Source organism: Heterodontus francisci, chromosome 2 (assembly GCF_036365525.1).
Source record: "Heterodontus francisci isolate sHetFra1 chromosome 2, sHetFra1.hap1, whole genome shotgun sequence".
NCBI classification, from domain to species: domain Eukaryota; kingdom Metazoa; phylum Chordata; class Chondrichthyes; order Heterodontiformes; family Heterodontidae; genus Heterodontus; species Heterodontus francisci.
The window spans coordinates 127,082,679-127,105,825 of NC_090372.1; the positions used below are offsets into that span (position 1 = coordinate 127,082,679).

General features: G+C 44.9%; 1 protein-coding gene across 2 annotated transcripts in view; it reads right to left on the minus strand.

Annotated features, from left to right (window-relative positions):
• The window catches only part of glipr2l (GLI pathogenesis-related 2, like), a 57,791-nt gene extending 49,882 nt beyond the window's left edge, over nt 1–7,909 (minus strand). For both annotated transcript variants that reach the window (XM_068010526.1, XM_068010535.1), the window contains exons 1-4: nt 7,794–7,909; nt 7,605–7,713; nt 7,413–7,516; nt 1,815–1,892 (exon numbers count right to left, since the gene is read on the minus strand). In XM_068010526.1, coding sequence (XP_067866627.1) covers nt 1,815–1,892; nt 7,413–7,516; nt 7,605–7,713; nt 7,794–7,806 — 304 coding nt within the window. In that variant the 5' untranslated portion in view covers nt 7,807–7,909. The remainder of the gene's footprint in view (nt 1–1,814; nt 1,893–7,412; nt 7,517–7,604; nt 7,714–7,793) is intronic.
• Between the last annotated feature and the right edge of the window lie 15,238 nt (nt 7,910–23,147).

The following is a 23,147-nucleotide window of genomic DNA, read 5'->3' on the forward strand; positions in this document are numbered from 1 at the left end:
TGCTGGGCACAACTCGTACAGGACAGGGTGCAGGAGAGTGTCTGGAACAGATTCATGAAGGAAGCAAGTCTGCCTGAAAATGAATCAACGCCCCTTTAAGAGCAACAATTTGGGGAAGTGAGCAAGTTATTCTGAACAGAGACTCAATCTTTCCAGGGCAAAAATGCAATGACGCAATTGGCTTTTCTGTATCCTACTTCTTGCAGTGACATATCTAAAGCCATCTTGAGTAGCACATTCTAACTGCTCTAAAAACACTTTTTCTATTTGTATTTTAACATTTGGAAGAGAGCCAAGCATCAGTTCTGGGGATTAAGAATGCTCATTCTAACTGCAGCACTGTGACGGGTAGTAGATTACATTGTAGTTGTCAGGAATCAATGAACAATAATGTGACCTGGAGTTGAAGTTCCATGCCATACTGATAATACTAACCGGCAGCGTAAACAATGAGAAGGGAACAGAAGGCAGTAGTTATCAGTCATTTTTAATATTTTGAGACTTCTATTATATCTACAATTCATTAGCATACACATTCTTGGCAAGAAACCTGTACTTAGTTACAGTAATCACTGTGCACAAAGAAGGGCCAGTTGACTAAATCTGGCCTACGCTGCTATATGGCAGTTAAACCAAACAATAGTTTCCCCCAAGTTTGAAGTGGTGACCTCTTTGAAAGGTTCTGGAGGGTAGCTGGAGTCTCACTAGATTACACAAGGCTATACAGGAGGGCTCACGCAGTCTGACTAAATCCTGGAGACAAACAGCACAACCTCACCATCACTGTTACAGTCAGGAGAAACAGTCAGCAAAAGGAAAAGAAGTCGTTAATTAGATTTTAAATAAGTATCAGGATGTAAGTCTTCAATCCAACAGCAAGAATAGTCAACTCAGACTTTTCACATTTGGCCAGGATATAGCAAGTCATAGTTGTCAACCTTGACAGGGCAATAAAAGTAGAAAGAACGGACAGAATTACAGAAGAGACTTGGCGCCAAACGGCCAGAGGCACGTTAAAATGAGCAAGGCCTTGCATTATACATTCATTTTTCAGAAAGGAAAATATATTTGATTTTTTTTTTAAAGGAAAACTGTCTTTCCATAGCAAATTTTCCCTCTTTCCTCTTTTTCATGGTTTCCCTGTGCCACAGACAATTCACCAATATCACTCCCAGTCCAACTAGTAGGAAATCAGCCAAGCACATTGTCTTCTCTCCGACATTCTTTCCTAATGGAAAGTATCAAGCCCACTCTCCATCTTCCACAATGACACGGATGAGATTGGCAGTTCACTTTGGAAAATTAGAATCCTTCCAGCCAACCAAACAAACTTTAATCACACCAATGTAGTTGGATGTCCCAGAGGTGAGCAGTAACCCACTACATTGTTCAGTCTACTGAATTTTTTAAATTACAGATTTCCAAAGCCAATGCTGCAAGTTGATTTCTCTACTGAGAAATCAACACTCCCACAGCAACAGGAACGGTCATGTGAAGGCTAAAGGAAAGGTAGGTTTTGCAAGTATCGGACACCATGAGCTCAGTGTGTTTGGTTTCTGCAAAGACTGTACCGAGTATGCTTAGACCCAGAATATGGACACAGTTGTTCACTAATTACTGTCCTGGACAGGAACTGTTAAACAACTGCCCGGCTGCACGTCACAAAATGGAGGTTACCCAGCTTTAAAATAACATCTAATAAAACCTTCCACTGACTACAAAGTTATTTGGATGTGGAGTGCACCTTCTGCTTTAGACACAGCAGGTTTGTCACCACGTGAAGCAAACAACGAAACAAAGATCCTTCCACTCACCTGTACTAGAGGAAAATCCAGGACAGTTAAAATTGTAACTCTTTATCTCGCTGTACCATCTTTCAGACACCTCCTTACCTGCAAGAAGGAATAAGGCGAAACATTTTAAGGCTTCTCAATCATGTCTTACTGAGAAAGGCCTTTTGGAGAACAAAAATGGAATTAAAAAACACTGGCACATACAACTATTCTACAAATCCATGTACATTACCACAGGAATATCCATATAAAAGGTTGTTTACATTGGTGTACAAGTTCCACTTCCAATTTCTATAAAATGGACAAAAGTGCAACAAATGCACCAGGTTTTACAGTTTTTTTTCCCCCAAGGTTCACAGTTAAACTTACACAAAGAAACAGAAAAGTAGTCACATCAACTCAGATTTGGATATGCAGGATTGGTATTACCAGCACTGACTGCAAGAAACAGTCAGGGGTTTACTCAGTTCCAATAGCAAGTAAGTGTTGCTATTAACAGGATTAAACATTGCAACAATTGGTGTTTAGCATTTGTGATTCCAAACTTACAAAGCCAGTCCCTGGTCTAAGACTGAGGAAATTATGAACTAGCATTGCAAGTGTCAACACTTGGACTAGCGATGGTGCCTTCCATCTGTATACAGAGATTCCACCATGGCCATGTAGGTGACACTCAGGCAAGATTCACAATGCACAACACAAATATCATCTGCTCAACTGTGATGCAGTCCATTTTGTTCAAGTGAATTTGGATTAACACCAGCGTCAACAGGAATAAAATAACACACCCACTGAACAGTTATTTGCACATTTGTATCACTTTCATCCTACTGAGCGCCTATGTTAATTCACAGATTTTCTTTTCAGTAAATGTGCTCAAATTGCCCAGTCCATACAGGCTATTCAGTAACATACCACTTTAATCCTTATCCTTCCCAAGAGTATCAACTCACAAATGTATAGTTACAAGCTGCACCGACATGATCGATACAAATTCCACTGTGAGAAATTGATGTTCAGACATTATGATGGGATCAAGATGACAAACTTGCTGAAATATAAACTCCAAATCCCAACCATGACTCAGTATTTTAAAAGCTTGGATTTTGCTAGACCTGGATCCATAAATTCTGCATGCCAAGTAATAATGATCTTTTTGACTTTTTAAAAAAAGTTCCTTTTTACACAATTTGATTCTAAAATTCTATTGCTGGGAATGACCATTCCAGAATGAGTTTGGTCAGAAAACTAAGGCCTACTAAAGTTAGAACGAAAAAGAAGAAAAAAAAAACTACAATTGCTAGAATTCTGAAATAAAAACAGAAAAAAATTGGAACTATTTAGTAACTTGGACAGCATAAAACAAAAAGTAAATATTTTTGGTGGCAATCCTTCATCAAAGCTGAAAAGGGAGGCCAGTGAATTCCTTTACAGGACCTAAAAAAACAAAGAGGGCAGGGAATACTAACAGGCCAGGATGAAAAATGCAGACATTGTAACTACTATTACAAAAAGAGAGCAACTGGGTTTGTTTCAAAATGCTGGGGAAGAAATAAATAACACTGCCCACTATAGAAAAGGTCACCTCAGTCAGGTTGTGAAAAGGTATCAGGAAGAAATGAGTAAAACAACTCCAAAATGGAATGGAATAAACTGCTAGGAAAATATGAGACAGTTAACATCGGAAGCTGCTGAAGGCAGTTTTTAGCTCAAGGGGCTGTAGAGCGCTCAGATCACAAATGAGAAGAAGATACTATCCCTGAAGTTTTCACTGAGCTTGACTGAAGCGATGCAAAAGATCAAAGTCAGAAAGGTCAGTGAGAAAGGATGGGCAGGTGAATTAACAAGCCACAGGGATGTCAGGAACTAACCAAACAAATAAAACCAGACAGTGATAACTCCTGCAGCGTGTGAACTGAGCATATCTCGGCAACACAGCAACATGCTGAAGTTTGACGACATCAGCCTTTCCAACCTTGAGAAATCGCTCACCAAATAGTAGCAATATTAATATAGATATTTGTGTGTGCTAACAAGAATGGGTTCAAGAAACAAGTGGATGTGTTTTTGAAGATTTTAAAAGGAGCAGAGAGATATGGCATTAAGTCAACAGATCAGGAACTCAACGTATGGAAGATTTCAAGCGCAAATTCACACCATGCCATTCAAGAACAGCCGTAACAACAACTTGCATTTTATAGCACCATTAACATAGTAAAATGGCCTATGGTGTTTTACAGGAATATTATCAAACAAAAATCTGACACCAAGCCACCTAAGGAGATATTAGGACAGATGATCAAAAGCTTGGTCAAAGAGGCAGGTTTTTAGGAGCATCTTAAAGGAGAGAGGCAGAGAAGTGAAGAAGCTTAGGGAGGGAATTCCACAGCTTAGATCCTGGGCAGTTGAAGGTACTGCCACCAATGGCGCAGCAATTAAAATTGGGGATGCACAAGAGGCCAGAATCGGAGAAGTGCAGCGATCTCAGAGGATTGTAGGGCTGGAGGAAGTCACAGAGATAGGGAGGGGGCGAGGCCACAGAAGGATTTGAAAACACAGATGAGAATTTTAAAATTGAGGTGCAGCCAGACTGGGAGCCAATGCAGGTCAGGGTGTACAGGGGTGATGGGTGAACACAGGTTAGTGTGAATTAGGATACAAATAGCAGAGTTTTACATGAGCTTAAGTTTATGTAAGGTGGAAGATGGCAGGCTAGCCAGGAGTGCGTTGGAATAGTCAAATCTACAAGTAACAAAGGCATGGATGAGGGTTTCAGCAGCAGATGAGCTGAGACAGGAATCGGGCAATGTAATGAAGGTGGAAGTAGGCAGTTTTGGTGCTGGTGCAGATATGTGGTTGGCAGTTCATGTCAAGGTCAAATGCAATACCATGGTTGTGAATGCTCTGGTTCAGCCTCAGACAGTTGCCAGTGAGGGGGATGGAGTCAGTGACTAAGGAATGGAGTTTGTGGCGGGGACCGAAGACATTGGGTGGAATTTTATGCTCTCCCTCGCAGCGGCTTTGGAGGCGGGGAGAGCATAAAATTGGGTAGGATGGTGGCGGGCGGGACCCCACCACCATCCCATGTCCACCAAAATTTAGTCCAGGGCCAGAAGGCTCTGTCGCTGCACAGGAAGCACGGCACAAAACACCGTGCAGGTTTCCTGGTTGTGGGGGCAGGGGGGGGGGGGGGGGGGGTGCCCTCATTCAAAGGCACATACTGCCTGAATGAGGGACCCATCATTGGGAAGGGAAGGGAAGGGAAGGGGCTTGTTGAGGGCCACTCCCCTGCCCTTGCTGCCGACAAACTCCCCCCTCCTACCCTGACCTACCTTAAGCCTGGTTCCAGCACTGCTCTTCGGTGTCTGATCACTGCAGCTACAGTAGCAGCCACCACCTCTGCAGTGGTGCTGCAGCTGTCGGCCTCTGCCTTCCAGCAACGAGGTCCTAAATCCTATGGAAGGCCCACCGCTGTCAAGTAGATTGCCTGATTGGCACTAAATTTGGCATGGCTTCTGTACAAGAGGCAATGCGGGGGTCTCACCATCAGTTTCTCCCAATGCCAAGACCCCTGCCACCAGCATAAAATTCCACCCATTACCTCTGATCCTCCCCATATTTAATTGGAGGAAATTTCTGCTCATTCAGTACTGGATGTTGGTCAAACAGTGAAACAAATCAGAGACAGTAGAGGGGTCGAGAGGTGGTGGTGAGGTAGAGCTGGCTGTCATCAGCATACACGTGGAACCTGACATTGTGTTTTCGGATGATGTCACCCAGGGGCAGCATGTACATGAGAAATAGGAGGGAGTCAAGGACAGATCCTTGGGGGACACCAGAGTGGGAAGAGAAGCCATTGCAGGTGATTCTCCGGCTATGACTAGATAGATAAGAATGGAACAAGGCAAGTGCCTGTCCACCCTGCTGGATGATGGAGAGGCGTTACAGGAGGATGCATGTCAAAGGCTGCAGACAGGTCCAAAGGGATGAAGAGGGATAGCTTATCAGTCACAATCAAAAAGGGTCTCATTTGTGACTTTGGTTAGGGCTGTTTCAATGCTGAGACAGGGTAGAAACCTGATTGGAGGGATTCAAACATGGAGTTGCAGGAAAGATGGGAACATCTTGGGAGGAGACATCATGTTCAAGATGTAAACAAACATGTTTCTGTGCGGAATTTATCAGCACTTCATTCCTTCTGTATCCCACTTAAAGTCAGTCATCTCATCAAAAATACAGCTCAATAGAAACTAAAATTGGAAACCTCTCTCCAAATATAATTGTAAAAGCTATGAAGATTTGGCAGCAAGGTTTACCTGCCAATCTGTACCAGCATACCCCTGCCTGCCCCCAAATTAACTCTGGCTGATGAGACACTGGGCCTGAGATGATAATTTAGGATGATTACACTGGAAACAGCCTAAATTCCACAATATTTATGGTGAGATGCTGCAGTACAATCCAAGCTCACTGTTTGACTTTGGAACATCCCATTCAATAAGATGTGCTGGGTCCACACTGCAGGTAGGTGATGTATTTGGAGAGGTCAAGCAAGACAATACACGATTAATGGGAAAATACTGAGAAGTGTAGAGGAAGTGAGGGACCTTGGAGTGAATGTCCACAGATCCCTGAAGGTAGCAGGACAGGTTGATAAGGTGGGTTAAGAAGGCATATGGAATCCTTTCCTTTATTAGCTGAGGTATAGAATATAAGAGCAGGGAGGTTATGCTGGAACTGTATAAATCATTGGTTAGGCCACAACTTGAGTACTGTGTGCAGTTCTGGCCACCTCATTACAGAAAGGATGTAATTGCACTGGAGAGGGTACAGAGGAGGTTTACGAGGATGTTGCCAGGACTGGAAAAATGTAGCTATGAGGAAAGATTGGATAGGCTGGGGTTGTTCTCCTTGGAACAGAGAAGGCTGAGGGGAGATCTGATTGAAATGTACAACATTTTGAGGGAACTGGATAGAGTGGAGGTGAAGGGTCTATTCACCTTAGCAGAGGGGTCAGTGACTAGGGGGTATTGATTTAAAGCGATTGGTAGAAAAATTAGAGGGGCGTTGAGTAAATTTTTTTTTCACCCAGGTGAGGTGTCTGGTACTCACCGCCTGATAAGGGTAGTTGAGGCAGAAACCCCCAACTCATTCAGAAGGAGTCTGGATACGCATCTCAACTGCCGTAATCTGCAGGGCTATGGACCAAATGCTGGAAGGTGGGATTAGAATGGGTGCATCATTTTTCGTTCGGCACAGACATGATGGGCCAAGTGGCCTCTTTCTGTGCCTTAAATGTTCGATGATTCTATGACAGTTGGCATAAAATACTGACCCCCAAACACCCCCCTACCCGCGTCCAGTCACAGGCCCATTCCTCATCTAATGTAAGTGCTATAATAATGAGGGCCATTTCACTTATAAATATGACTGGCAGGGAACAACAGCATGAGGTAAGTGGGCTGCTTGGCAGACACATGGAGCAGGGGGTGGGGTAGGGGGCGCCTGTCAGTTTAGACCCCAGGATCACCCGCAGTGTGCAGGTTTTACTTGGTGTGAAACCACCCCCGAAATGCGCTGACATCTCTTGTTTGTTGAAGAGAAGTAACAGGCACTAACCGGGTTGATCATACGATGCCCAGGCGAGGTTCTCTCCACACTGTCCTCGGCTGGATTCCGGGCTGTGTTTGAGGACCCGGGTACTGGCGAGAGCCTCCGCATATCTGCAGCAGAGAGAGAGAGAGCCATTGTTAACAGCAGCAGAGCATTCAATAGCAAAGAGTGCAGATAATACTTTACTGTGGAGCTTACTGTTGAGCTTCTTTGCAAAGTTTGCTGCAAAGTTTCAATCCAGACGCACCATGTTTCTTCCTGTAATCGTTGTGAGTTTTGAGAACTTCACGGGAAAATTCCTTAGAAGCTGAAATAATAAATTTAAAAATCACAAGTGCATAAAAAACACCAAAGGGCAGTGATACAAATAAATGTGAAAAGACTGACCTGATTTCCCCATATTCGCAGTTCGCTGCAGATCTTTAACGTGAAGCAGAGAATGATGAACAGTTACTGAACCGGCTGAGGTGGAAACAGACTGAGCTCACACACCATTACCTCACTCATCCCAGCACCGCCTTATAAGGAAGAGGAAATCTCTTCCGGAATAAAGACTGGAGAGTGAGAGTCAGCTGTTTCCCGTTGGCGGGGTGCAGCTCAGTTCGGGGTACAGTTTTATCCAGGGTTTGCTCCCCGAGGTGCAGCCCTGTTTTGGGGTGCAGCTCTGTCCAGAGTTCGTTCTATTTCGGGTTCATTTCCTGGGGTGCAGCTCTGTATAGGGTTCATTCATAGAGTCAGAGACGTACAGCATAGTAACAGGCCCTTCGGCCCATCGCGTCCATACCGACCATAATGCCTATCTATACTAATTCCACCTGCCTGCATTAATTCCATATCCCTTTCTGCCTTGCTCATTCAAGTACCTGTCCAGATGCCTCTTAAATGTCGCTATTGTTCCTGCTGCCACCACCTCCTCTGGCAGCAAATTCCAGATAGCCACTATTCTTTGTGTGAAAAATTTACCCGTTTGATCCCCTTTACGCCTCCTCCCTCTCACCTTAAATCTATGCCCTCTAGTTTTAATCACCCCTACCATGGGAAACAGACTCTGGCTATCTACCCTATCTATGCCTCTCATAATTTTATATACCTCTATCATGTCCCCTCTCAGCCTCCTTCGGTCCAGGGAAAACAGACCCAGCCTATCCAATATCTCTTTATAACTCAAGCCCTCCAAACCAGGCAACATCTTTGTGAATCTTTTCTGCACCCTCTCTAGCTTAATCACATCTTTCCTGTAGTGCAGCGACCAGAACTGCACACAGTACTCCAAATGCGGCCTAACTAACGTTATGTACAACTGTAACGTGACGTCCCAACTCTTGTACTCAATGCCTTGGCCAATGAAGGCAAGCATACCATACGCCTTCTTCACCACCCTGTCTACGTGTGTTGCCACTTTCAGGGAACTATGTACTTGCACCCCAAGGTCTCTCTACTCAACAACACTCCCCAGGGCCCTGCCATTCACTGTATATGCCCTGCCCTGGTTTAACTTCCCAAAATGCATCACTTCACACTTGTCTGCGTTAAATTCCATTTGCCACTCCCTTGCCCACTTTCCCAGTTGATCTATATCCTTTTGTAACCTTAGACAACCTTCTTCACTGTCCACTATACCACCAATTTTGGTGTCATCTGCAAACTTACTAATCATGCCCCCTACATTCACATCCAAGTCATTAATATATATGACAAACAACAGAGGGCCCAGCACTAATCCCTGCAGCACACCACTGGTCACCGGCCTCCAATCTGAAAAACAACCTTCCACTACCACCCTCTGCCTCCTATGACCAAGCCAATTTTGTAGCTCACCCTGGATCCCATGTGTTCGAACCTTCTGGACCAGCCTACTATGCAGGACCTTGTCAAAGGCCTTGCTAAAGTCCATGTAGACAACATCCATCGCCCTGCCCTCGTCAATCCTCTTGGTCACCTCCTCGAAAAGCTCAATCAAATTCGTGAGACATGATTTCCCATGCACAAAGCCATGCTGACTATCCCTAATCAGACCTTGCCTTTCCAGATGCAAAACATCCTGTCTCTCAGAATCCCTTCCAATAACTTTCCCACCACTGATGTAAGGCTCACCGATCTATAATTCCCTGGCTTATCCCTGCTGCCCTTCTTAAATAAAGGCACAACATTAGCTATCCTCCAGTCTTCCGGTACCTCACCCGTGGCTAACGATGATACAAAAATCTCTGCCAGGGCCCCAGCGATCTCCTCCCTTGCTTCCCAGAGCATCCTAGGATACACCTGATCAGGCCCTGGGGATTTATCCACCTTAATGCGCTTCAAGACCTCCAACACCTCCTCCTTTGTAATGTTGATATGCTCCAGGATATCGCTGTTCCCTCCCTTGAACTCACTAGCTTCCATGACCTTCTCCACGGTACATACGGACGAGAAATATTCATTTAAGACCTTGCCCATTTCCCGTGGCTCCACACATAGAATGCCACACAGATCCTTAAGGGGACCTACTCTCTCCCTAGCTACCCTTTTACTCTTAATATACTTATAGAATCTTTTAGGATTCTCCTTTATCTTATCTGCCAGCGAAATCTCATGGCCCCTTTTCGCCCTCCCAATTTCTTTCTTAAGTGTAGTCCTACATCCCCTATATTCCTCGAGGGACTCGCTTGATCCCAGCTGCCTATACCTGACATATACCTCCTGACCAGAACCTCAATATCCCTCGTCAACCAAGGTTCCCTAACTTGGCAGCCTTGCCCTTCCATCTAACAGGAACATGCCGGCCCTGAACTCTTCCTATCTCACTTTTAAAAGCCTCCCACTTGCCAGACATCCCTTTACCTGTAAACAGCCTCTCCCATTCAACTTTTGAGAGTTCCTGGCTGATGCCATCGAAATTAGCCTCCCCCAATTTAGGACTTCAACTTGAGGACCAGTCCTATCCTTTTCCATAACTATCTTGAAGCTAATAGAATTATGGTCACTGGTCCCAAAGTGCTCCCCCACTGACACATCAACCACCTGTCCATCCTCATTTCCTAAGAGGAGGTCGTGTGTAGCCCCTTCTCTAGTAGGGCCATCCACATACTGCTTCAGAAAACTATCCTGGACACACTTAACAAATTCTTCCCCATCTGATCCCTTAGCACTGAGGCAGTCCCAGTCAATATTAGGGAAGTTAAAATCACCTACTATTACAGCCTTATAATTCCTACACCTATCTGTGATTTCCCTACATATATGCTCCTCCACTTCCCTCTGACTACAGGGGGGCCTATAGTATAATCCCATCAAAGTGATCACCCCTTTCTTATTTCTAGGTTCTACCATATGGCCTCGCTGGACATTCCCCCCGGGATATCCTGTCTAAGTACTGCTGTGATGTCCTCCCTAATCAGTAGTGCAACTCCCCCTCCTCTCTTACCTCCAACTCTGTCATGCCGGAAGGATCGGTACCCCGGAACATTGAGCTGCCAGTCCTGCCCATCCCTCAACCACGTTCCGTAATAGCTATAATATCACAATCCCATGTACCGATCCATGCTCTGAGTTCATCTGCCTTACCTGTAAGGCTTCTTGCATTAAAGTAAATACAGTTTAGCCTACCAGAGCTTCCACGCTCCCTGTCCTGCCCCTGCCCGGCCTGCCTACCGGACTTGCTTGCTTTAACCTCTACATTTGCCTCAACTATCTCATCGAAGAGACTACTACTTTGGGTCCCACCCCCCTGCAAGACTAGTTTAAACCCTCCCGAGTAGTACTAGCAAACCTCCCCTGGGGTGCAGCTCTGTTTGGGGTACAGCTCTGTCCAGGGTTCGTTCCCATGGTGCAGCTTTGTTTAGGGTGCAACTCTGTCCAGGGTTTGCTCCCCGGAGTGCAGCTCTGTTCAGGGTTTGTTCCCTGGGGTGCAGCTGTATCTGTGATTCACTTAACCGGGCACACAGGCCGGCGGATCTCCCTGCATTGAGTGACTCAAGATGGTTCATGGACAGACTGCTGTTCTTCGAGGTTCAGTGTAACTCGCAGATTTTCACAATGCACTTATGTCCCAGAATTTATTAGGAAAATAAGAGTGAGTTAATTGCACTGGCCATTACTAATGTATAAAAAAAAACAGTAAATTTGTGCGAGAAAGAGATGCACCATGAGTTGCGAATCACCACAATTTTCTGGACTATGTCTGTGGCTCCGCCATTAGCCTCACAACAACTGGAACTTGCCGTCAGTCTCCCACAATGGGGGAGGGGGAGTTCTGAGAGAGATCGGGTAGGAATGGGGAGTTAGGGGAGGGGTCAGTGATCATGGGAGGGTTGCATGATTGCCGGGGGTGGGGGTGGGGGGTGGGGGGGATGGGTGGTGAGGCTGGTGATCATGAATAGCCTCCTTGCGTGCCATAAATGTTTCTATGTTTACATACGAACGTACGAATTAGGAGCAGGAGTAGGCCACTCGGCCCCTCGAGCCCGCTCTGCCATTCAATAATGTCATGGCTGAACTGATTTCTCCACATTTCCACATTCCTCCGATAACCTTTCACCCCCTTGCTTATCAAGAATCTATCTACCTCTGCCTCAAACTTATTCAAAGACTCTGCTTCCACCGTCTTTTGAGAAAGAGAGTTCCAAAGACTCACGACCCTCCGAGAGAAAACATTTCTCCTCATCTCTGTCTTAAATGGGCGTCCCTTATTTTTAAACAGTGACCTCTGGTTCTAGATTCTCCCAGAAGGGGAAACATCCTTTCCACATCAAGACTCCTCAGGATCTTATATGTTTCAGTCAAGTTGCCTCTTACTCTTCTAAATTCCAGCAGATACAAGCCTAGCCTGTCCAATCTTTCCTCATAAGACAGCCCGCCCATTCCAGGTATTAGTCAAGTAAACCTTCTTTGAACCACTTCCAATGCATTTACATCCTTCCTTAAATAAGGAGACCAATACTGTACACAGTACTCCAGATATGGTCTCACCAATGCCCTGTATAACTGAAGCATAACCTCCCTACGTTTGTATTCAATTTCCCTCACAATAAATGATAACATTCTATTAGCTTTCCTAATTACGTGCTGTACCTGCATACTAACTTTTTGCGATTCATGCACTAGGACACCCAGATCCCTCTGCATCTCAGATCTCCACGATCTCTCACCATTTAGATAATATGCTTCTTTGTTATTCTTCCTGCCAAAATGGACAACTTTGCATTTTTCCACATTATACCCCATCTGCCAGATTTTTGGCCACTCACTTCACCTATCTATATCCCTTTGTAGCCTCCTTATGTCCTCTTCACAAGTTACTTTCCTACCTATCTTTGTGTCATCAGCAAAATTAGCAACCATACCTTCAGTCCCTTCATCTAAGTCATTTATATAAATTGTAAAAAGTTGAGGCCCCAGCACAGATCCCTGTGGCATACCACTCGTTACATCTTGCTAACCAGAAAATGGCCCATTTATGCCTACTCTCTGTTTCCTGTTAGCTAGCCAATCTTCTATCCATGCCAATATGTTACTCCCTACACCATGAGCTTTTGTTTTTTGCAATAACCTTTGATGTGGCACCTTATCAAATGCCTTCTCAAAATCTAAGTACAATACATCCACCAGTTCCCCTTCTTCCACAACACATGTAACTCCCTCAAAGAACTCCAATAAATTGGTTAAACATGATTTCCCTTTCACAAAACCATGTTGACTCTGCATGATTACCTTAAATTTTTCGAAGTGCCCTGCTGTAATATCATTACTAATAGCTTCTAACATTTTCTCTAAGACAGATGTTAAGCTAATTGGCCTGCAGTTTCCTGCTTTCTGTCTCTCTGCGTTTTTGAATAAAAGAGTTACATTCGCTACATTTCTATGGGAGGGTTGGTGATCGTGGGGCTTCCAATTGTGGGGTCGTTAGATTGTGGAAGGTTTGATCACAGGGAGAGAGGTAGGTTTGATTGGAGGGTGGGGGAAGCATTTCTGTTCCTCCTGTCCCACATGCAGTGCTGGAAAAGCACTTGCCTCTTCTACACAGCAGTCCTCAACTCCCTTCAGCTTTTGGGAAACCCAGTTGGCCAGCGTTAACCCTGAAACACAGATAAATCTGAGACATGCAGCCTTATTAAAATATTTAAATAAGCGATCCTCCTCCTGCGAATGGATCGGTCACTCACAACCCTCCTTCCTTTCCTATTCAGCTTCTATTAAAACTGGAAGTGGGTGGGGTTGAGATGGATTGGGTTCAGGTTTGAGATTTTTTCCATTGTAACAGCCCACCAGACCCAGACCCACCCTTTTTGAGGCATTAACATTATCCCCTTTGATATTTAACAATTGAGAACCCATTTAATGATAAGATTTATGTTCCTGTAATGCCACTCAACCTTTCCGGCCCAGAAAGGGAGCAATTGAAATTGTTGCCTTATTCCTGCAGTAGTCAATTGTTCTTTTGAAGTATTTTAAACTTTTTTCTCACTTTTCTTTCTGTCATTTTCCTCTCTCTCTTAATCCAATCTTTCCTTCTTTCTTTTTATTTCTCTTTCTGTACCTGATTTGACTCTAATTCACTTTATTTCGTTCTCCATCATAACTGTTTCTCTATCTTACAGTTCACTGCTTAAGGTGGTAGACCATTGGTCTATTTACCACTCCTACCCTCCCCCTTTTACTTGCTCAAAACCTATTTCATTACTAACTTTCCCCAGTTCTGATGAAAGGTCATCGACCTGAAACATTAACTCTGTTTCTCTCTCCACAGTTGCTGCTGAGTGTTCCCAGCATTTTCTGTTTTAATTTCCGATTTCCAGCATCTGCAGTATTTTGTTTTTGTACCTAAGCCCATTGTCCTTTGTGTTGTTGCTTGGTTTGGTCCAGGTCTGTCTGTGCCGGCGGTTTTGATGTGTGAAGTCCAAGTACAGATCAACTCTGAACTGGGAGCCTGTCACCTTGACACAGAAACCAAGCCCAGCCAGAGTCCAAGGACAGAGGGAAAAAGATGCAGATTTCACATGATCTGATGTTATGTGATATGATGCCACATGGTCAGACATCATGTGGTTAGAAAATCATGTGATTCAACCTCTAGGAATGCCTTCAACCAGAATTGGCAACCCTACTAAAAATGCATGCAGATAGTACATCTTGTATAGTAACTCAGTCCTCATCACTTATAAGACAAACAATGGTCACAGAAACCCTCAAGCAAACTGCGTGAGCTTGCTGCAAAGTGCAGCTTTAAACTGGATTGACGAGAAATTTCCAGGTTCAATTTGCTTATAGTTGGATGCAATAACTGAGCACACCTAGTTTTATTACAGCAAAATGCAGAAGCTTTAGGCATTTGGCCATTCCATCCTTGACAGTTTATCAACAAAGCCAGTCCTACCTTCTTTCCTTGTTGTTACAATTAGGTGAGAAAAGGGTCTTGGGTTCCCTCTCAGCCTTCAGCTGGTCTTACTGGAACAAGGTTTAATTTTAAACACACCGTGTTTTTAGCTCCCCCTTTGTGAATCCTTGTTCACTGCTTTCCAATTATAAGGCAAAGAAACCAGCCAAACAGATTTTTTTAGGTTTAAAGAAGAAAGGTTGAACTTTATTAAACAAACTCTAATTCAGTTAATGCCTATGGATACATGACACGTATACACTAGCTTACATACGCAATACACACATGCAAATAGAGACAGAAAAGAGCAGAAGAAATAAAGTGGAAAAGTTTGAGACAATATCTGCAGATGGTTTTGGTTACTGTGCTTTGAGCTTGCTGTAGAGTTCTTGATTGTAGGTAGGTCTTGCTTTTCATCGGGGCCCAGTATTCTTCTTAAACCTTGTTCAATATAGGAGACTTTTCTCTCTTGAGGTTCATGTGTCTTCAGTGGGTTTGGATGTGTGAGAAAGAGATGGCAGCAGACAGGAGAGGTTGTGGTTATCCAGCCAGGTGAGGTCTTTACAGTCCAGGAGCAAACAGTCTCTCTGAGTTCAAAAACTGCCTGTGCACAATTCAAAAAAGCTCAGGTTGCCCAACAGGTTAGTCATGTGACTAGCAGTTTGACCACATTGGTTTGTGGATTCAGCCATCTTAGCCGTCATCCTGGAATGTGAGCTTCCTCACCTTCAATGTCTGGTGATCAAAGTCCATTGTGGGTTGAATGTGTCAGGGATGGCCCTTTGTCTCCACAAGCACTGTCTGTTAGTATGTAAATACTTTTGTCAGCCACAGCTGATCTGTTTAACAAGTCATTTCCTCGCTCCAGCAACAGTTTAAAATCAAGTTTATATGACAAAATTAATATGCCTTATTCTTGGCAGGTGGGGGTCTGCAGGACATTGTATTGTCTTTGTCACTCTGTCTGTTTGGATCTGTGGTTTTTGATCTCTGTGTATCCCATTGCATGTCTGTGCTTTTCTGTCTCTATCCACATGCCAGACACTGCCATCACCATCCCCGGTTTTGTCCTGTCCCACCGGCAGGACAGACCCACCAGAGGTGGTGGCACAGTGGTATACATGAGGGAGGGAGTTGCCCTGGGAGTCCTCAACATCAACTCTGGACCCCATGAAGTCTCATGGCATCAGATCAAACATGGACAAGGAAACCTCCTGCTGATTACCACCTATCGCCCGCCCTCAGCTGATGAGTCAGTACTCCTCCATGTTGAACAGCACTTGGAGGAAGCACAGAGGGTGGCGAGGGCACAAAATGTATCTGGGTGGGGGACTTCAATGTCCATCACGAAGAGTGGCTCGGTAGCACCACTATTGACCGAGCTGGCCGAGTCCTAAAGGACATTGCTGCTAGATTGGGTCTGCGGCAGGTGGTGAGGGAACCAACAAGAGGGGAAAACATACTTGACCTTGTCCTCACCATTCTGCCTGCCGCAGATGCATCTGTCCATGATAGTATTGGTAGGAGTGACCACCGCACAGTCATGGTGGAGACGCAATCCCGCTTTCACATTGAGGATACCCTCCATCGTGTTGTGTGGCACTACCACTGTGCTAAATGGGATAGATTTCGAACAGATCTAGCAATGCAAAACTGGGCATCCATGAGGCGCTGTGGGCCATCAGCATCAGCAGAATTGTACTCAACCACAATCTGTAACCTCATGGCCCGGCATATCCCCCACTCTACCATTACCATCAAGCCAGGAGACCAACCCTGGTTCAATGAAGAGTGCAGGAGGGTACTCCAGGGGCAGCACCAGGCATACCTAAAAATGAGGTGTCAACCTGGTGAAGCTCAAACACAGGACCATATGCGTGCCAAACTGCGTAAGCAGCATGTGATAGACAGAGCTAAGCGATCCCATAACCAATGGATCAGATCTAAGCTCTGCAATCCTGCCACATCCAGCCGTGAATGGTGGTGGACAATTAAACAACTAACTGGAGGAGGTGGCTCCACAAATATCCCCTGCCTCAATGATGGGGGAGCCCAGCACATCAGTGCGAAAGATAAGGCTCAAGCATTTGCAACAATCTTCAGCCAGAAGTGCCGAGTTGATGATCCATCTCGGCCTCCTCCTGAAGTCCCCAGCATCACAGATGCCAAACTTCAGCCGATTCAATTCACTCCACGTGATATCAAGAAATGACTGAAGGCACTGGATACTGCAAAAGCTATGGGCCCAGACAATATTCCGGCAATAGTACTGAAGACCTGTGCTCCAGAACTTGCCACGCCCCTAGCCAAGTCGTTCCAGTACAGCTACAACACTGGCATCTACCCTGCAATGTGGAAAATTGCCCAGGTATATCCTGTACATAAAAAGCAGGACAAGTCCAACCCAGCCAATTACCGCCCCATCAGCCTACTCTCAATCATCAGTAAAGTGATGGAAGGTGTCATCAACAGTGCCATCAAGCGGCACTTGCTTAACAATAACCTGCTCAGTGACACTCAGTTTGGATTCTGCCAAAGCCACTCAGCTCCTGACCTCATTACAGCCTCGGTTCAAACATGGACAAAAGAGCTGAACTCAAGAGGTGAGGTGAGAGTGACTGCCCTTGACATCAAGGCAGCATTTGACCGAGTATGGCAACAAGGAGCCCTACCAAAACTGAGGTCAATGGGAATCTGGGGAAATCCCTCCACTGGTTGGAGTCATACCTAGCGCAAAGGAAGATGGTTGTGGTTGTTGGAGGTCAATCGTCTCAGCTCCAGGACATCACTGCAGGAGTTCCTTAGGGTATTGTCCTGGGCCCAACTATCTTCAGCTGCTTCATCAATGACCTTCCTTCAATCATGAGGTCAGAAGTGGGGATGTTCGTTAATGATTGCACAATGTTCAGCACCATTCGTGACTCCTCAGATACTGAAACAGTCCGTGTAGAAATGCAGTAAGACCTGGACAATATCCAGGCTTTGGCTGATAAGTGGCAAGTAACATTCGCGCGACACAAGTGCCAGGCAATGACCATCTCCAACAAGAGAGAACCTAACCATCTCCCTTTGACATTCAACGGCATTACAATCGCTGATTCCCTCACTATCAACATCCTAGGGGCTACCATTGACCAGAAACTGAACTGGAGTAGCCATATAAATACCGTGGCTAGAAGAGCAGGTCAGAGGCTAAGAATCCTGCGGTGAGTAACTCACCTCCTGACTCCCCAAAGCCTGTCCACCATCTACAAGACAGAAGTCAGGAGTGTGATGGAATACTCTCCACTTGCCTGGATGGGTGCAGCTCCAACAACACTCAAGAAGCTCGACACCATCCAGGACAAAGCAGCCCGCTTGATTGGCACCCCATCTACAAGCATTCACTCCCTCCACCACCGATGCACAGTGTGTAGCATCTATAAGATGCACTGCAGCAATGCACCAAGGCTCCTTAGACAGCACCTTCCAAACCCGCGACCTCTACCAACTAGAAGGACAAGGGCAGCAAACACATGGGAACACCACCACCTGCAAGTTCCCCTCCAAGTCACACACCATCCTGACTTGGAACTATATCGCCGTTCCTTCACTGTCGCCGGGTCAAAATCCTGAAACTTCCTTCCTAACAGCACTGTGGGTGTACCTACCCCAAATGGACTGCAGCGGTTCAAGAAGGCAGCTCACCACCACCTTCTCAAGGGCAATTAGGGATGGGCAATAAATGCTGGCCTGGCCAGCGACGCCCACATCCCATGAATGAATAAAAAAAAATCTAAAGATACCTGGTTTGGTTCGCCTCATTCAGGGGTTAATAGATGGTTCAATTTGGCTGTGGCTTTCTTTAATTTGGAAAGTTTAAAGTGATATGTTCTGCGATCTGTGGAGTGGCTGGACTGAATTGACAGTGCGTTGTGGTGAGTTGCCTTCTTGAACCGCTGCTGTCCATGTGGGGTAGGTACACCCACAGTGCTGTTAGGAAGGGAGTTCCAGGATTTTGACCCAGCGACAGTGAAGGAACGGCGATATAGTTCCAAGTCAGGATGGTATGTGACTTGGAGGGGAACTTGCAGGTGATGGTGTTCCCATGCATTCTGCTGCCCTTGTCCTTCTAGTTGGTAGAGGTCGCGGGTTTGGAAGGTGCTGTCTAAGGAGCATTGCATCTTATAGATGGTACACACTGCTGCCACTGTGTGACAGTGGTGGAGGGAGTGAATGGGGTGCCAATCAAGTGGGCTGCATTGTCCTGGATGGTGTCGAGCTTCTTGAGTGTTGTTGGAGCTGCACCCATCCAGGCAAGTGGAGAGTATTCCATCACACTCCTGACTTGTAGATGGTGGACAGGCTTTGGGGCGTCAGGAGGTGAGTTACTCACCGAAGGATTCCTAGCCTCTGACCTGCTCTTGTAGCCACAGTATTTATATGGCTACTCCAGTTCAGTTTCTGGTCAATGATAACGCCTAGGATGTTGATAGTGGGGGATTCAGCGTTGGTTAGATTCTCTGTTGTTGGAGATGGTCATTGCCTGGCACAAATGTTACTTGCCACTTATCAGCCCAAGCCTGGATATTATCCATGTCTTGCTGCATTTCTACACAGACTGCTTCAGTATCTGAGGAGTCATGAATGGTGCAGAACATTGTGCAATCATCAGCAAACATTCCCACTTCTGACTGAAGGAAGGTCATTGATGAAGATGATTGGGCCTTGGAACTCCTGCAGTGATGTCCTGGAGCTGAGATGATTGACCTCCAACAACCACAACCATCTTCCTTTGCGCTAGATATGACTCCAACCAGCGGAGAGTTTTCCACCAATTCCCATTGACTTCAGTTTTGCTAGGGCCCCTTGATGCCATACTCGGTTAAATACTGCCTTGATGTCAAGGGCAGTCACTCTCACCTCACCTCTTGAGTTCAGCTCTTTTGTCCATTTTATTTTATATTTAGAGATACAGCCCTGAAACAGGCCCTTAAGCCCACTGAGTCTGTGCCGACCAACAACCACCCATTTATACTAATCCTACATTAACCCCATCTTCTCTACCACATCCTCACCATTCTCCTATCACCTACCTGCACTAGGGGCAATTTATAATGGCCAATTTACTTATTAACCTGCAAGTCTTTGACTGTGGGAGGAAACCAGAGCATTCGGCAGAAACCCACACAGACACAGGGAGAACTTGCAAACTCCACACAGGCAGTACCCAGAACTTAACCTGGGTCGCTGGAGCTGTGAGGCTGCGGTGCTAACCACTGCATCACTGTGCTGTTCATGTTTGAATCAAGGTTGTAATATCAACAAACTAACTGTTTATTAAAAAACTAAAAGAAATTTTGAATACTACTAAGATAAAACAACATTTAAAAATAGCATTAACAATATCAATAACAAGTCCGTTCAGATTTATGCTTTCTGACGGTCAGTCCTCTGATTCAAAGTCCACTCGCAATCTTCCAGGGTCCGATGAGATAAGGAAATCCAGTCCAACATCCAAAGCTTCAAACTCCTCTTCTTTCCAGCAATGACCACAGCAGATGAATAACTTGTGACCACTTTCAAAAGATTCAATCTGGCTTTTCTTTTAGAATTTTGAGGGGTAAAAAAGCAGTCAATCTAAAATTAACCTCCTTCAGTTTAAATTGACAAGAGATCTCTTTTCAGTCCATGCTGGCCCAGCTGTGTCTGTGTCTGTTAGAACAGTCTGTCACAACAAAAAGCCACTTTAAAAGTCAATTGCAACATTGTATATCCTGTCCTTGGTCTCTGAATGGCTGTCTCCAGGCAACCAAGATGCACCTTCTGAAGCTGGCTTGTTCTCCCTCTCTGAATGGTTGTATCCAGGACAACCAAGATGCACTTTCCTTGGTAACTTCTGATCTTGCTGTCTTAAAGCAGTACTGATCCTTTGCTGTCTTAAAGACACACAGCATATTTCCCAAAAAAACCAGGATCATAACACCTCCACCCCAGGCAGAATGAAACGCCATTCCCAAAATGCATTTCATTACAATGTAAAAATTACAAATTGAAAAAAATGCTAACACATTTTTCCCTGCATTTACAGATATACACTTTTTCTCAAATGTTAGGACTACAGCACCAAGTTCCACCAGAACATCTTCGGCTTTAAATTTTCAAAAGGTTGTCCTAATTAATCCATTTCAAATTTCCAAGCATAGTCTTTCAGTTGTTTCGTGTTTTCCTTCCAAGTGTCCCTATTGTCCGTCACCTCAGCCAGGTGAACTGCATACCTAGGAGCACTGACCACTGGGTTCACTATTCTCTGAGATGTTTCTCGAGTACCCCTTAACCTGTGTGGCATCACTTGATACTGGAAAACCCTGTCCGGTGTAACAGAAGCTAACTTTTTCTTATCTTGGGGTGTCAAAGGAATTTGACAGTATCCCTCCAATGCATCTGTCTCTTTAAGACACATGGTGTTGCCCACTCTGTCCATACAGTCTTCTAAATGAGAATTTGGGTAGGAGTCTGCCTGCTTTACCGCAGTTACTTTTCTATAGTCTATGCAAGTTTAAGCTGTCCCACCAGGTTTAGGTATCAAGACCACCTGTGAATTCCAGCTGCCCTGACGAGGTTCAACTAAGCTGCCCTTCAGCATGCATTGGACGTCTGCTTCCACTTGGGCCTGTCTGTCTGGACCTAAGAAGCAAGGATGTTGTTTTAAAGGAATGGTTCCCCCTATACCCACATCATGTGTGGCTAAGGTTTTACATCCTGGCTTATCCCTACAAACTCTTTGAAACATTGTGAAAAGCCTGGTTAGGTCTTCACATTGTTTTACCTCTAAGTGTAAAAGCATATTGTCTAATTTTCCTAGCCATTCTGTATTTGCTAATCTGATAGAAGGAGGTTTAATCTGAGAATTTGCGCTTCTGCCTCATCCTCACAATACTTTTCCTTCTCAACAGTACCGATTACTTGACATACTTGTACTGGCTTATCCTCCTCCCTGCAGTAATATTGCTTCGGCATATGGATGTTCTTCTTCCGGCGATCAGGGGTGTCAATCAAGTAATCTACCTTACCCACTCTTTTGATCACTGTCCTGCAAGCCCCCACCTGCCAAGAATGAGGCACTTTAATTTCACCACATGGACATTAAATTTAAAATTGTTGCTGGGAAGCAAAGAGGGCCGAGAACAAGGAATTGCCAGGCCCCTTGCCGGAAAGATTTTTTTTGCATACTAGCAGACAGTGTTGGAAGAAAGGAACCAGTCCCTGCTCCCCCAATACACAAACAGATGTGGTCAGACTAGTTTAGTCACATGACTAACTGGCTGTTGGAGTTTTTTGAATTTGAACTTGCCACAGAGAATTTGAACTCAGAAGGCTGTTAGCTCCTGGACTGAAATTACCTCTCTTCTGTCTGCTCTCATCGCACTCTCACCAGCTTCAGAAACCATTTTAGACATACGAACCCCAAGAGAGAAAAGTCTCCTACAGTAGACAAGGTTTAAGACGAATACAGGGCCCCAACGAAAAGCAAGACTACCTACAATCAAGGACTCTACAGCGAGCTCGAAGCACAGTAACAAAAACCTTCTTCAAAGATTGCCTCAAATCTCTCCACTAATTTTCTTCTGCTCTTTTCTGTCTTTATTTGCATGTGCGTATCACGTATGCATGCCAGCGTGGGGCGCATCATATGTCCATAGGCATTAACCGAATTAGAGTTTAAGTTTAAGTTTAATAAATTTCACTTTTCTTCTTTAAACCTAAGAAAGCCTGTTTATGCAATTAGAAAGCAGTGAACAAGGATTCACCAAGGGGGAGCTCAAAATACAGTGTGTTTAAAAACAAAACCCTGTTACAATAAGACCAGGTGAAGGTTAAGAGGGATCCCTAGACACCTTTCTCACCTGGTTTTAACAATTACTCTATATGCGCCACTGAACCGTACTTTTAATGGTTCTCCCTGTAATGGTAACAACACTAATACTTCATCCCTTGGTTGAAAAGCATAGGCTTTTGAATTCTTGTCTGCACATTTTTTCATATTGGCTCACGATGCCTTAAGGTGTTCCTGAGCCACACCGCAAGCTTTCGTGACGCCTTTCCCGGGACACAGATCCATAGCCTTGTATCAAGGATTCACTCTTTTGTTCCGAGAATCTGTCTTTTACAAGTTTTAGAAGATCTCTTACTTCATGTCCGTAAACCAATTCAATAGGACTGAAGTCTGTAGACGCATGCGGGGTATCTCTGATGGCAAATAAAAGAAAGTCTAGTCCTTTATCCCAGTCATGTGGATATTTGTGGCAGTACGTTCTAATCATCATTTTGAGAGTCTGGTGAAATCTCTCTAAAGCTCCCTGTGACTGTGGGTGATATGCTGAAGATTTCAACTGTCTAATTCTCAA